This window comes from Oncorhynchus kisutch, linkage group LG21 (genome assembly GCF_002021735.2).
Source record: "Oncorhynchus kisutch isolate 150728-3 linkage group LG21, Okis_V2, whole genome shotgun sequence".
Lineage (NCBI taxonomy): Eukaryota > Metazoa > Chordata > Actinopteri > Salmoniformes > Salmonidae > Oncorhynchus > Oncorhynchus kisutch.
Window position 1 is genome coordinate 3068224 of NC_034194.2, and position 13700 is coordinate 3081923.

The following is a 13700-nucleotide window of genomic DNA, read 5'->3' on the forward strand; positions in this document are numbered from 1 at the left end:
CTTTGTGATGGCCATGCTTGGGGTCATTGTCCATTTGGAAGACCCATTTGCGACCAAGTTTTAACTTCCCGACTGATGTCTTGAGATGTTGCTTCAATATATCCACATAATTTTCCTGCCTCATGATGCCATCTATTTTGTGAAGTGCACCAGTCTCTCCTGTGGCAAAGCACAACCACAACATGATGATGCCACCCCCGTGCTTCACGGTTGGGATAGTGTTCTTCGGCTTGCAAGCCTCCCTCTTTTTCCTCCAAACATAACGATGGTTATTACGGCCAAACAGTTCTAATTTTGTTTCATCAGACCAGAGGACATTTCTCCAAAAAGTACATTCTTTGTCCCCATGTGCAGTTGCTAACCATAGTCTGGCTTTTTTATGGTGGTTTTGGAGCAGTGGCTTCTTCCTTGCTGAGGGCCTTTCAGATTATGTCGATATAGGACTCGTTTTACTGTGGCTATGGATACTTTTGTACCTGTTTCCTCCAGCATCTTCACAAGGTCCATTGCTGTTGTTCTGGGATTGATTTCCACTTTTCACACCAAAGTACATTCATCTATTGGACACAAAACGCATCTCCTTCCTGAGCGGTATGACGGCTGCATGGTCCCATGGAATTTATACTTGCGTACTATTGTTTGTTCGTGAACGTGGTAACTTCAGGCGTTTGTAAATTGCTCCCAATGATGAACCAGACTTGTGGAGGTCTACAATTTGTTTTCTGAGGTCTTGGCTGATTTCTTTTGATTTTCCAATGATGTCAAGCAAAGAGGCACTGAGTTCGAAGGGAGGCCTTGAAATACATCCACAGGTACACCTCCAATTGACTCAAATTATGTCAATTAGCCTATCAGAAGCTTCTAAAGCCACAACATCCTTTTCTGGAATTGTCCAAGCTGTTTAATGGCACAGTCAACTTAGTGTATGTAAACTTCTGACCCACTGGAATTGTGATACAGTGAATTATAAATGAAATAATCTGTCTGTAAACAATTGTTGGAAAAATTACTTGTGTCATGTACAAAATAGATGTCCTAACCGACTTGCCAAAACTATAGTTTGTTAACAAGAAATTTGTGGAGTGGTTGAAAAATGATTTCTAGACAATGTATTGTAGTTTTACAATTATTGTGTAATATATCCTGACAGTTCTCTTGATAGAACCATCCCAAAACCATTCCCATTTTAGAAACAAAAACCGTCTATCTTATCTCCCTAGTTTAAACCAATAACGTACACAATACAATAGAAGTGGCAAAAATTGTGTCATTATTGTCTTAAACCACTAAGCTGACCACTAGCAGCTTACCTTCACATTTAGTAGGCCTACCAGTGCTTCCAGTCGTTTCTATGTAGTTGGGGTGTAATGGAAAGCAGTCTCCCAGTCATCCTGTTTGCTCTGTCTTTATCTGTGTGCTCTGTCCTTTGAGCTCATTTCCTCTTATTGTGCTGTACTACTATTTCCAGTATAGTATTTCTCCTCTTGCTTTTGATAGCTTTCCACACCACCTAACCCCTTCCTGCATCAGGGGTAGTTGGTCTTGTCCTGAATTGTGTTGCCATTTATCCTAAACAAGGCTGAAGTGAAAACATGCATGATGTGGGTGAGCTGCTGCCAGCAGTAAGCTATAATTGCATTACATAAGTTGATTGCTTTGTGACCCTGAGGAATACGAGACACATAGGTCAGGGTTGAAATATTTTTTGGGGGGGGGATCTCTATATTGACCTTAAATTCCTGACTTCTGAGTTAATTCTTGCTATGATGATCCACTATGAAACTGTCCCTATCAATTATGGGACAGATAGTTATACACAAAAGTAAAATAATGAGGTTTTCCCATGTGCATTTACAGTTTACATCCCCAGCAGAGGCCAACCATATGGAATTCAACTGGCACTAGGTTATACATTATGATCATATCTTTATTTAAAAACAATAGAAATAACTGTGACACAAACTTGAAGACATAACAACATATTGCACTATTGGGGTCTTTTTGAAACTCCATATACAATATGTGAAATAATTGCATTCATTCTTTACAGTGCTGCAGACCCTGTCATCTTAATGCAATGTCAAAAATGTACACAAAAAAAACAAAACACTGCAGGCAGGATGGACAGCCTTTTTGATCAGTTTGAGAGCAGCTTGGCCCCCAAAAGAATGTAGTCTAAGGCTTACAATTCAAAACAGTCATGTAGGCTCCAACACTTTGAGTAAGTAGAATCTTGGCTTGAAAACTGGACAATAACCTCTTTCACATGAATAATGCAATGTGACCATATAAGGGGATAAAGCCTTCACTAAAACTCGAGGTTGTACGTTGCTTTTCCCTTTTGAACACTGCTTTCAGCTATAGGCCTATATTTCCCTCCACAGATTCCATAAATTGCCAAACACACTGGTTGCATATCAACAAGCCTTGGCCCCCGACACTCAAGTAGGCTACTTGGAACAAGATCCTCAAAGACTACAGCATAATTTCAGGCAGCATCTTGAATATTTGATCAACGTATTTCTTCAGTAAATTATAATCACAGGGAGTGTCCGTTGTACTTGTATTTGATTATATATTCGAGTCAAATAAGGTAAATTGGTCAGAATAGATCCAGATGATGATCCATAATCGGATTATCATTTATTTTGAACATTATGCTACTGGCTCGCAAGAAAGTTTTTAATGAGAGGCACGCACAGAGTTGTTTTTTTTTTTTTTTACTTTTCAAGCACAAGGACAACAGGTCTTGATGGTGTTGGCGGCCGTGGGCCTATATTATCGCTTACGTCAGCCGTTTATTCAATCACAACAACAGACAGCAGTTTACACAACCGTTGGAGGGTTTTGATCTCTTCTGTAAAGCTGCACGTGTCGCAGTGTCGAACACCTCCCGAATACCATCCTTTGTTTTAGCAGAACACTCCAAATAGTCATATGCACTAATGCGCACGGCCATGGCGCGCCCGTCCTCTGTTTTCACGGGTTCCTGTTTCATTCTGGACAGCTCGGTCCTAACCATCTCGTCGTTGCGCAAGTCTCTCTTGTTGGCGACTAAAATAATTGGCACGTTGGGACAAAAGTGCTTAACCTCTGGCACCCATTTCTCGGGGATGTTTTCGAGGGAGTCCGGGCTGTCCACGGAAAAGCACATCAGGATGACATCGGTGTCCGGATAGGACAGCGGGCGAAGGCGGTCGTAGTCCTCCTGTCCAGCCGTGTCCCATAGTGCTAGTTGGACTTGCTTGGTGTCCACTTCAATGTCCGCCACATAGTTATCAAATACAGTTGGCACATAGACCTCAGGAAACTCGTCTTTGCTGAATACAATCAGCAAGCAGGTTTTCCCACACGCGCCGTCACCGACGACGACCAGCTTTTTTCGTATCTCTGCCATTTGTTGCTTTTGACACTGATAGACCACTTTCCCTTGACTCTAGCTTTTAAACAAATATGACATTCGAAAATGATTATGTATCAGCTGTCTTTGTGTTAGCTAGCTACGAATTCTGGCTATGAGTCTTGTTAAATTTCCCTGAAGGTATGCTAGTGCGTTTAGCCGCTCGATTCTATAATTCGCAAATATGTATCCCTGTCTAACCACTGAAGCGCTGGCTTTATAAAGAGCACGGCGCTTTCCTAATATAGCAATCCAATCGTATCTACCGAGGTGATATCATCATTTCGAAAAAAGGAGGTGATTGGATCCCAGTCCTGCTTTGTCGGTAGGGGAGGGTAGTGTACCACGAGGATCATGTCTCGCCCAGATACCAACCTGGGATCAACTAATTTGGCAATGTCTTTGGCTTATTTCCTACATTTTTTTCAATAAATGTTTCCTAATTCACAATCACATAACTTAATGTATGAATAGTCATTTGACATAGGCCTATATGCCACTATCCATATGACAAACACATAAGGCCTATACTAATGTAGAGCCAGCTCTAGGCCTACAAAAAAATATGTTTATATTTCAATAAATTGTGGGTCGCAGCTGGCCATCAAATAACAAGATAACAATTCCCAATGAGATGTTTTTTCCAGGACCTACGCACGGGCAGGCCTATGTACCCCATGAAACAACTTGCTTTCTCTCCACATGAAACAAAGATGATGAAATATTGCAAAATTGCTCAAACCAATAGAACTATTTGAAATGAGCTCATGTAGAGTTTCCTACTGCGCGTGCCATGGTGTGTTCCCATTCACAATAATCATGTTGTCGTTCCAAAATGCCTAGCATATACATCATATTGTTGCGATTTAAGTACAATTGATTGAGATAGGAGCATATGAAGTTGAGTCTTAATTGGTTTTTGCTACACCTATGGAATTAGTCATATTGATTAAAAATCATGAAAAATATTGATCAGCATTACTGAAATTTTACACTGGACTGACTCCCTAGTAGACTTTAATTGATACAGAGAAATCATGCATACTACATGTAAATAATTGAGAAATTATGAGTGGGTAATTTCATAGTCTATTTGATTATAATCGCAAATATTGGCTTGTTTGACATGTTAGTGCGCAGGTCTAATGTACAACATGCATATAGACTGCAGGGAGGGCACTAGCGTGATAGTCAAACTCCTTCATTGCACGTTCAATCGTAGCTAATCATTAAAACACCGATCTCCACGGAAACAAAACAATATACATTTCAACCACTGACATTTTGTACAAACATCGCTCTTCACTCTAAAAGACAGCGCGTGAGTATCTAAGTTTATATAATGCGATGTATTACGCATTCTCAATATTTTAAGTGTGGATTGTTGCCTTGGTCGTTGAGTATATCCCCTTTTGTTTAGCGGGTAAGGCCCCTCTGGAACTTGGAGGGGGGCCATGTTGTTAGTGTAGCTAGTTACCCAGCAATGGTGTTTTGTTAATACAGCTCACCAGGCGGCATTTGTATGTTTCACTCGGTTAACAAGGTTTGCTTACTGTTCAACGGCGTGTGCACAACGAAGAGTTATGCCTTTATTGTATGCACTTATTAAACTACACTAGTAATTTTACAGCGCTGATTTTTATCAAACTGAAAAGGTAAGGGGCCTCCCTTACTCTGCCTAGCTAGCTAGGCTAGTAGCTAACAAACAAATTAAACGTTGACGCTAGATTTGCAAGTGAACTGGTAACGTTAGCTAGTTAACTTGGCTTCTATCTACTGTTATTTTAACGAACAAATGTGATAGCCAGGTAGCTAGGCATTATAGCTAATGATCTAGTTATCTAAGTAGTTCACGAAGGGTTGTTTTGCTAGTCTGAACCAATGACTGGTCTGAACTATGAAGCCAGTTGTCATGAACAGGGAAATCGTGGACGTAGCTAGCTACTGTAGTTAACTGTTTTTCTGACGTCAGTTTCATGCTATACAGTAGACAGTTTGTAGAGTTGGTTTAGCTAGCTAGTTAAAGTAGCCAGCTAGGTACCTAACTACTCGTGGTATTCAACATTTTCGTGAAAGCAATAACCACACACTAACATTAACGTTCGCTAGCTAGTAATCTAGAGACTCTATGCGCCGAATTGCCAGCTAACGTTAGCTAGCTAGCGAATGTTATAAATTTCGCGTAAAACGTGTTTGAATGACGTTCCTACTAGCTAACGGTAGGTAGTTAAACTAACGTTAACGAACCATGTACAATATGTGGCTAATGTTAGCTAGCTACTAACTAGGTACACCGGCTTTCTACACTAATACAGTGTGTAATATTTATTTAGCAAAACACACACCCGATAACGGCGACTTGAACACTCCAGCCAGACATTCATTGTTCGAAGGCTACGCTAACAAGTTAGCTAGCTAAGTAAGCTAGCAACGGTAGGCTAGCTTGCTATCCATCTATCTAACATAGTTTTGCTAGCTATATCCATAACGTTCCATTGGTTTCTGTTTGTGATGTAGGTAGCGTATGTTCACGATTGATGTTAGTTAACTTTAGCTGTTTTGCTAAGAAGGCCAAAGCGCATATTACACGGACTTTAGGGACACTTCCGCAACGTAATGGAGTTAGCTAGCTAACGTTTCATAGCTAATTTAGCTTAAAATACGTTAATGTTAGCAGTGTAATAAATAAATTGTCTAGATAGCCAGGTAGCTAAATCAAACAAGGGGCATGTAACGTCCCCAGAGAAGATTATGTTGCTGTTGCTAGCTAGAGACGATGCTTATTTATGACGCTGACAGTGCTTCTGCTGCAGTTCTGCAGACATTTCAGCTAACTTATTAAATAAATAAAATAACGGAAACTGTCTTAACGTTAGGGACCAAAAAAGTATATATCGATATTTATTTTACTAGCTACAGTTGATACACGTGTATGTTTGGTTGGTTCAATAAGCTTACATTCAATATCTGAAACGTCAGCCTAATGTTTTACAAGTGCTATCCATAACCAATGTAAAGCAACCCTCTGACATGTTCTATTATTTCCCCCTTCCATAGGCTTCCCCGTGGAATGAGCATTCCATGCAGCATCCTAAGTATGAATGACGTGGCCTGGCAGGAGACACGGGGTGGGATGCTGCACACAAACGGTGCCCCTGAAGCTGGGGGCATCAGAGTTCATGGAGGGGGTTCCCTGGCAGCTGTAGGGGGAGCAGGGCAGGGTCCCGGGGGGCCACACCCTCTGCAGGGCATGGATAGGGGCCCCAACCCCACCCCAGGCACCCCACAGCCTCCACTGAGTGGGCGCTCTCAGGACGATGCCACAGTTGGCTACTTCTTCCAGAGGCAACCTGGTGAGCAGTTGGGAGGTTGCACCCCTAGCAAGCACCGTTGGCCTACAGGAGATGGCAACCACATTGACCAGGTATGATTATTTTGCCAGGGCCAAACTGCTTTCTGTTTGAAAAAGGTACACTATTTGAATGAAGCAAACCTTAGACGTTTTAGAAACTTACTTTACCACGCAGAGACCTTATGCCGTTTCAGCCCCAAGCATGACAGAAATTTCACCGGTCATGCTTGTCTACAGGTTAATTTGCATAAATTAGTATAATTAAGTTGGCACGTGTGCATCTTCGTTACTTTATCCTGTGTCTTATTTATCACACATGCACAGCGTTTAGAGCCTAGTTTGAGCAGAATAATATCACCTGTCAGACAGCGAGAGCTGCTGCGTGAGAGGAACGTGCTCTTAGAAACACAGTCATTGCGCTGCAAATTGTAAATGCAATCGTGTGTTAACACTCTTGATGGCCACGGCTTTCTAATGCTACTATTTTTTATTTCTCAACTCCTAATTGAAGCCCGTGCTCCATTCGAGTGCCTAGGCAATGAATACGGTAGGTAGGCTACCAGCGTGTCACCAACCACCTTGCAATTGGAGTATGCATTGTTTGAAACCTGGATGTTTTTTACTTCATATTATGAGGCATGTCTTACCTTGCTCCAAAGTAGACGAGGCGAAATCCCATGACAGAAACATTATTTTATAAAGACTCCCTCATTTGCCATTGAAACCAGCATTTATCTCCTGTTCTATTGGTTTTCATATCAACTTTCTTTCGTTGTCCGGAAGCCAAAGGCACAATTCTAGTTATTATTTTTGTTGCATCTTTAGATTCCCCCTCTAATTTTAATCTCACATGGAACTGTTTGCATCAGGTGTGCTATTTACAGTGCCTTCAAAGTATTCACACCCTTGACTTTTTCCACATTTTGTTAAAGCCTGAATTTAAAATGGTTTCAATTGCCAAATTAGAAATGTGTGTTTAGACCCCCCCCCACAAAGAAAAGGTTAAATGTCTTGTCAATAAGTATAGAGTAAATTTGCTTCACAAGTTGCATGGACTCAATCTGTGCAATAATGGTGTTTAACATTACTTTATTTAATGGCTACCTCATCTCTGTACCCCTGACATACAACAATCTGTAAGGACCCTCAGTCGAGCATTACAGTTCAAAAACAGATTCAACCACAAAGACCAGGGAGGTTTTCCAATGCCTTGCTAAGAATGGCATCTGTTGTTAGGTTGATAAACAAGCAGACTTTGAATATCCCTTTGAGCATGGTGAAGTTAATAATTACAATTTGGAGGGTGTTTCAATACACCTAGTCACTACAAAGATCCAGGCGTGCTACCTAACTCAGTTGCCGGAGAGGAAGGAAACCACTCAGGGATTTTGCTATGAGGCTCATGGTGACTTTAAAACAGTATAATTGCTTTGGTAGGAGAAAAAAAATGAGGATGGGTCAACAACATTGTAGTTACTCCACAATACTTACCTAATTGACAGTGAAAAGAAGGAAACCTGTCTAAAGTACAAATATTCCAAAAGATTCATCCTGTTTGCAACAAGGCATTAAAGTAATAATGCAAAAAAAAAGTGGCAAAGCAATTAACAGGGAAATGTAGAGGGCCAAATTCAAATAATTTACTATAAAAATCAAACTTTCATTAAATCACACATGCAAGATAGCAAATTAAAGCTACACTTGTTGTGAATCCAGCCAACATGTCAGATTTGAAGGCTTTTCGGCAAAAGCAAACAATGCTATTATCTGAGGATAGCACCTCGGTAAACAAAGAGAAACCATATTTCAACCCTGCAGGCGTGACGCAAAACACAGAAATATAAGTCATGCCTTAGATTTGACGAGCTTGGCACTACAATATGTCCCATAAACATCACAAATGGTCCTTTTGTTTGATTACTTCCGTCGATTATATGTTCATTTATTTGGCGCGTTTGATCCAGAAAAACACCGGTTCCAACTTGCTCAACGTGACTACAAAATATCTCAAAAGTTACCTGTAAAACTTTGCCAAAACACAACTTTAGGTGTTTTTTTGTACGTAAATAATCAATCAAATTGAAGACTGGGTGATCTGTGTTCAATACAGGAAGAAAACAAACTGAAGCATGCTTTCTGGTCACGCGCCTCTATCTAACTACACTTCAAGTGACCCTCGTTCAAGATCGCTGTACTTCTTCATTACACAAAGGAATAACCTCAACCAATTTCTAAAGACTGACATCCAGTGTAAGCGATAGGAACTGCAAGAAGGTCCCTTGGAAATCTTGATTCCCAATGAAAACCCATTGAAAAGAGTGAACCCCCCCCAAAAAAATATATGAATGGTTTGTCCTCGGGGGTGTATCTGCTAAATAAGTTCTGTTATACTCACATACATGATTCAAACAGTTTTAGAAACTTCAGAGTGTTGTCTATTCAGATCTACTAATAATATGCATATCTTATCTTCTGGGGATGAGAAGCAGGCAGTTGAATATGGGCATGCATTTCATCCGGATATGAAAGTACTGTCACCAAGAAGTTAACCTTTTGTCCTGAATACAAAGTGTTATTTTTGAGGCAAATCCAATACAACCACGCTCTACATTTCCAAGCATAGTGGTGGATGCATCATGTTATGGGTATGCTTGTAATCGTTAAGGACTGGAGAGTTTTTCAGGAACAAAAAGGAAACTGAATGGAGCTACGCACAGGCAAAATCCTAGAGAAAAGCCTGCTTCAGTCTGCTTTCCACCAGGCATTGGAAATTAATTCACATTTCAGCGGGACAATAACCTAAAACACAAGGCCACATCTACACTGGAGTTGCTTACCAAGAAGAAAGGAAAGGAAATGTTCCTGAGCGGCCTAGTTGCAGTTTTGACATAAGTCTGCTTGGAAATCTATGGAAATACTTAAATGGTTGTCTAGCAATAATCAACAACCAATTTGACAGAGCTTGAAGAATTTTGAAAAGAATAATGTGCAAATATTGTACAATCAGGTGTGCAAAGCATTTAGACTTACCCAGAAAGACTCACAGCCGTAATCACTGCCGAAGGTGATTCTAACACACACTACAAGTCAAAGGTTTGGACACTTACTCATTCAAGGGATCACTGCCTCATTGCCTGCATCCGTAATGGGTCAGCGGTCAAACGACCTCCACTCATCACTGTAAAACGCTCCCTGAAACACTTCTGCGAGCAGGCCTTTCTAATCGACCTGGCCGGGGTATCCTGGAAGGATATTGATCTCATCCCGTCAGTAGAGGATGCCTGGATATTTTTTAAAAATGCCTTCCTAACCATCTTAAATAAACATGCCCCATTCAAGAAATTTAGAACCAGGAACAGATATAGCCCTTGGTTCTCCCCAGACCTGACTGCCCTTAACCAACACAAAAACATCCTATGGCGTTCTGCATTAGCATCGAACAGCCCCCGTGATATGCAGCTGTTCAGGGAAGCTAGAAATCATTATACACAGGCAGTTAGAAAAGCCAAGGCTAGCTTTTTCAAGCAGAAATTTGCTTCCTGCAACACTAACTCAAAAAAGTTCTGGGACACTGTAAAGTCCATGGAGAATAAGAACACCTCCTCCCAGCTGCCCACTGCACTGAAGATAGGAAACACTGTCACCACTGATAAATCCACCATAATTGAGAATTTCAATAAGCATTTTTCTACGGCTGGCCATGCTTTCCACCTGGCTACTCCTACCCCGGACAACAGCACTGCACCCCCAACAGCAACTCGCCCAAGCCTTCCCCATTTCTCCTTCTCCCAAATCCATTCAGCTGATGTTCTGAAAGAGCTGCAAAATCTGGACCCCTACAAATCAGCCGGGCTAGACAATCTGGACCCTTTCTTTCTAAAATTATCTGCCGAAATTGTTGCCACCCCTATTACTAGCCTGTTCAACCTCTCTTTCGTGTCGTCTGAGATTCCCAAAGATTGGAAAGCAGCTGCGGTCATCCCCCTCTTCAAAGGGGGGGACACTCTTGACCCAAACTGCTACAGACCTATATCTATCCTACCGTGCCTTTCTAAGGTCTTCGAAAGCCAAGTCAACAAACAGATTACCGACCATTTCGAATCTCACCATACCTTCTCTGCTATGCAATCTGGTTTCAGAGCTGGTCATGGGTGCACCTCAGCCACGCTCAAGGTCCTAAACGATATCTTAACCGCCATCGATAAGAAACATTACTGTGCAGCCGTATTCATTGATCTGGCCAAGGCTTTCGACTCTGTCAATCACCATATCCTCATCGGCAGACTCGACAGCCTTGGTTTCTCAAATGATTGCCTCGCCTGGTTCACCAACTACTTCTCTGATAGAGTTCAGTGTGTCAAGTCGGAGGGTCTGCTGTCCGGACCTCTGGCAGTCTCTATGGGGGTGCCACAGGGTTCAATTCTTGGACCGACTCTCTTCTCTGTATACATCAATGAGGTCGCTCTTGCTGCTGGTGAGTCCCTGATCCACCTCTACGCAGACGACACCATTCTGTATACTTCCGGCCCTTCTTTGGACACTGTGTTAACAACCCTCCAGGCAAGCTTCAATGCCATACAACTCTCCTTCCGTGGCCTCCAATTGCTCTTAAATACAAGTAAAACTAAATGCATGCTCTTCAACCGATCGCTACCTGCACCTACCCGCCTGTCCAACATCACTACTCTGGACGGCTCTGACTTAGAATACGTGGACAACTACAAATACTTAGGTGTCTGGTTAGACTGTAAACTCTCCTTCCAGACCCATATCAAACATCTCCAATCCAAAGTTAAATCTAGAATTGGCTTCCTATTTCGCAACAAAGCATCCTTCACTCATGCTGCCAAACATACCCTTGTAAAACTGACCATCCTACCAATCCTCGACTTTGGCGATGTCATTTACAAAATAGCCTCCAATACCCTACTCAACAAATTGGATGCAGTCTATCACAGTGCAATCCGTTTTATCACCAAAGCCCCATATACTACCCACCATTGCGACCTGTACGCTCTCGTTGGCTGGCCCTCGCTTCATACTCGTCGCCAAACCCACTGGCTCCATGTCATCTACAAGACCCTGCTAGGTAAAGTCCCCCCTTATCTCAGCTCGCTGGTCACCATAGCATCTCCCACCTGTAGCACACGCTCCAGCAGGTATATCTCTCTAGTCACCCCCAAGACCAATTCTTTCTTTGGCCGCCTCTCCTTCCAGTTCTCTGCTGCCAATGACTGGAACGAACTACAAAAATCTCTGAAACTGGAAACACTTATCTCCCTCACTAGCTTTAAGCACCAACTGTCAGAGCAGCTCACAGATTACTGCACCTGTACATAGCCCACCTAAAATTTAGCCCAAACAACTACCTCTTTCCCAACTGTGTTTAATTTTTATTTATTTATTTATTTTGCTCCTTTGCACCCCATTATTTTTTTATTTCTACTTTGCACATTCTTCCATTGCAAAACTACCATTCCAGTATTTTACTTGCTATATTGTATTTACTTTGCCATCATGGCCTTTTTTGCCTTTACCTCCCTTCTCACCTCATTTGCTCACATTGTATATAGACTTGTTTATACTGCATTATTGACTGTATGTTTGTTTTTACTCCATGTGTAACTCTGTGTCGTTTTATCTGTCGAACTGCTTTGCTTTATCTTGGCCAGGTCGCAATTGTAAATGAGAACTTGTTCTCAACTTGCCTACCTGGTTAAATAAAGGTAAAAAAATAAATAAATAAAAGGGGTTTTCTTTATTTTTACTATTTTCTGCATTGTCAAATAATAGTGACGACATCAAAAACTATGAAATAACAAATGGAATCATGCAGTAACCCAAAAAGTGTTAAACAAATCAAAATATATTGGAGATTCTTCAAAGTAGCCACCCTTTGCCTTGATGTTTCTTTGCACACTCTTGGCATTCTCTCAACCAGCTTCATGAGGTGGTCACCTGGAATCCAGAAGCCAAAGGCACAATTCTAGTTATTATTTTTGTTGCATCTTTAGATTCCCCCTCTAATATTAATCTCACATATGGAATGCATTTCAATTAACAGGTGTGCCTTGTTTGTGGCATTTCTTTCCTCAAAGTGTTTGAACCAATCAGTTGTTGTGACATGGTATGGGTGGTATACAAAATATAGCCCTATTTGGTAAATGACCAAGACCATATTATGGCAAGAACAGCTCAAATAAGCAAAGAGAAACAACAGTCCTTTACTTTCAGACATGGTCAGTCAATCTGGAAAATGTCAAGAACTTTGAAAGTTTCTTCAAGTGTGCAGTCGCAAAAATCATCGAGCGCTATGATGACACTGGCTCTCATGAGGACCGCCACAGGAAAGGAAGACCCAGAGTTACCTCTTCTGTAGAGGATAAGTTCATTAGTTACCAGCCTCAGAAATTGCAGGCCAAATAAATGCTTCAGAGTTCAAGTAACACACATCTCGACATCAACGGGTCAGAGGAGACTTCGTGAATCTGGCCTTCATGGTCAAATTGCTGCAAAGAAACCACTAAAGGGCAATAATAAGAAACTTGCTTGGGCCAAGAAACGCAAGCAATGGACATTAAACCGGTGGAAATCTGTCCTTTGGTTTGAGCCCAATTTTTTTCATTTTGGTTCCAACCGCCCTGGCTTTGATGCAGAGTAGGTGACCGGATGATCTCTGCATATGTGGTTCTCACCGTGAAACATGGAGGAGGTGTGGGGGTGCTTTGCTGGTGACACTGTCTGATTTATTTAGAATTCAAGGCAAATTTAACCAGCATGGCTAACACAGCATTCTGCAGCGATACGCCATCCCACCTGGTTTACGCTTAGTAGGACTTTCATTTGTTTTTCAACAGGACAATGACCCAACAGACCTCCAGGCTGTGTAATGGCTATTTCACCAAGAAGGAGAGTAAAGGAGTGCTGCATCATATGACCTGGCCTCCA

The 13700-nt window shown here is 41.6% G+C and overlaps 2 protein-coding genes across 19 annotated transcripts in view; one reads left to right on the forward strand and one right to left on the reverse strand.

Annotated features, from left to right (window-relative positions):
* Positions 1–1902: 1902 nt before the first annotated feature.
* On the reverse strand, positions 1903–3601 carry LOC109884011 (rho-related GTP-binding protein RhoB). The gene has a single exon (XM_020476014.2). The coding sequence runs from the start codon at positions 3395–3397 to the stop codon at positions 2807–2809; it is 591 nt and encodes a 196-aa protein (XP_020331603.1). The 5' UTR covers positions 3398–3601; the 3' UTR covers positions 1903–2806.
* Positions 3602–4574: 973 nt separating this feature from the next.
* Positions 4575–13700, forward strand: part of LOC109884009 (pumilio homolog 2) — a 54644-nt gene continuing 45518 nt past the window's right edge. For 7 of the 18 annotated variants that reach the window (XM_020476008.2, XM_020476009.2, XM_020476012.2 and 4 more), the window contains exons 1-2: positions 4862–5055; positions 6458–6824. In XM_020476008.2, the coding sequence (XP_020331597.1) occupies positions 4997–5055; positions 6458–6824 (426 nt within the window). In that variant the 5' untranslated portion in view covers positions 4862–4996. Of the gene's footprint in view, positions 4722–4861; positions 5056–5388; positions 5620–6457; positions 6825–13700 lie in introns of those variants that run through there. The other 11 variants (XM_020476000.2, XM_020476001.2, XM_020476004.2 and 8 more) reach the window with 3 other exon arrangements.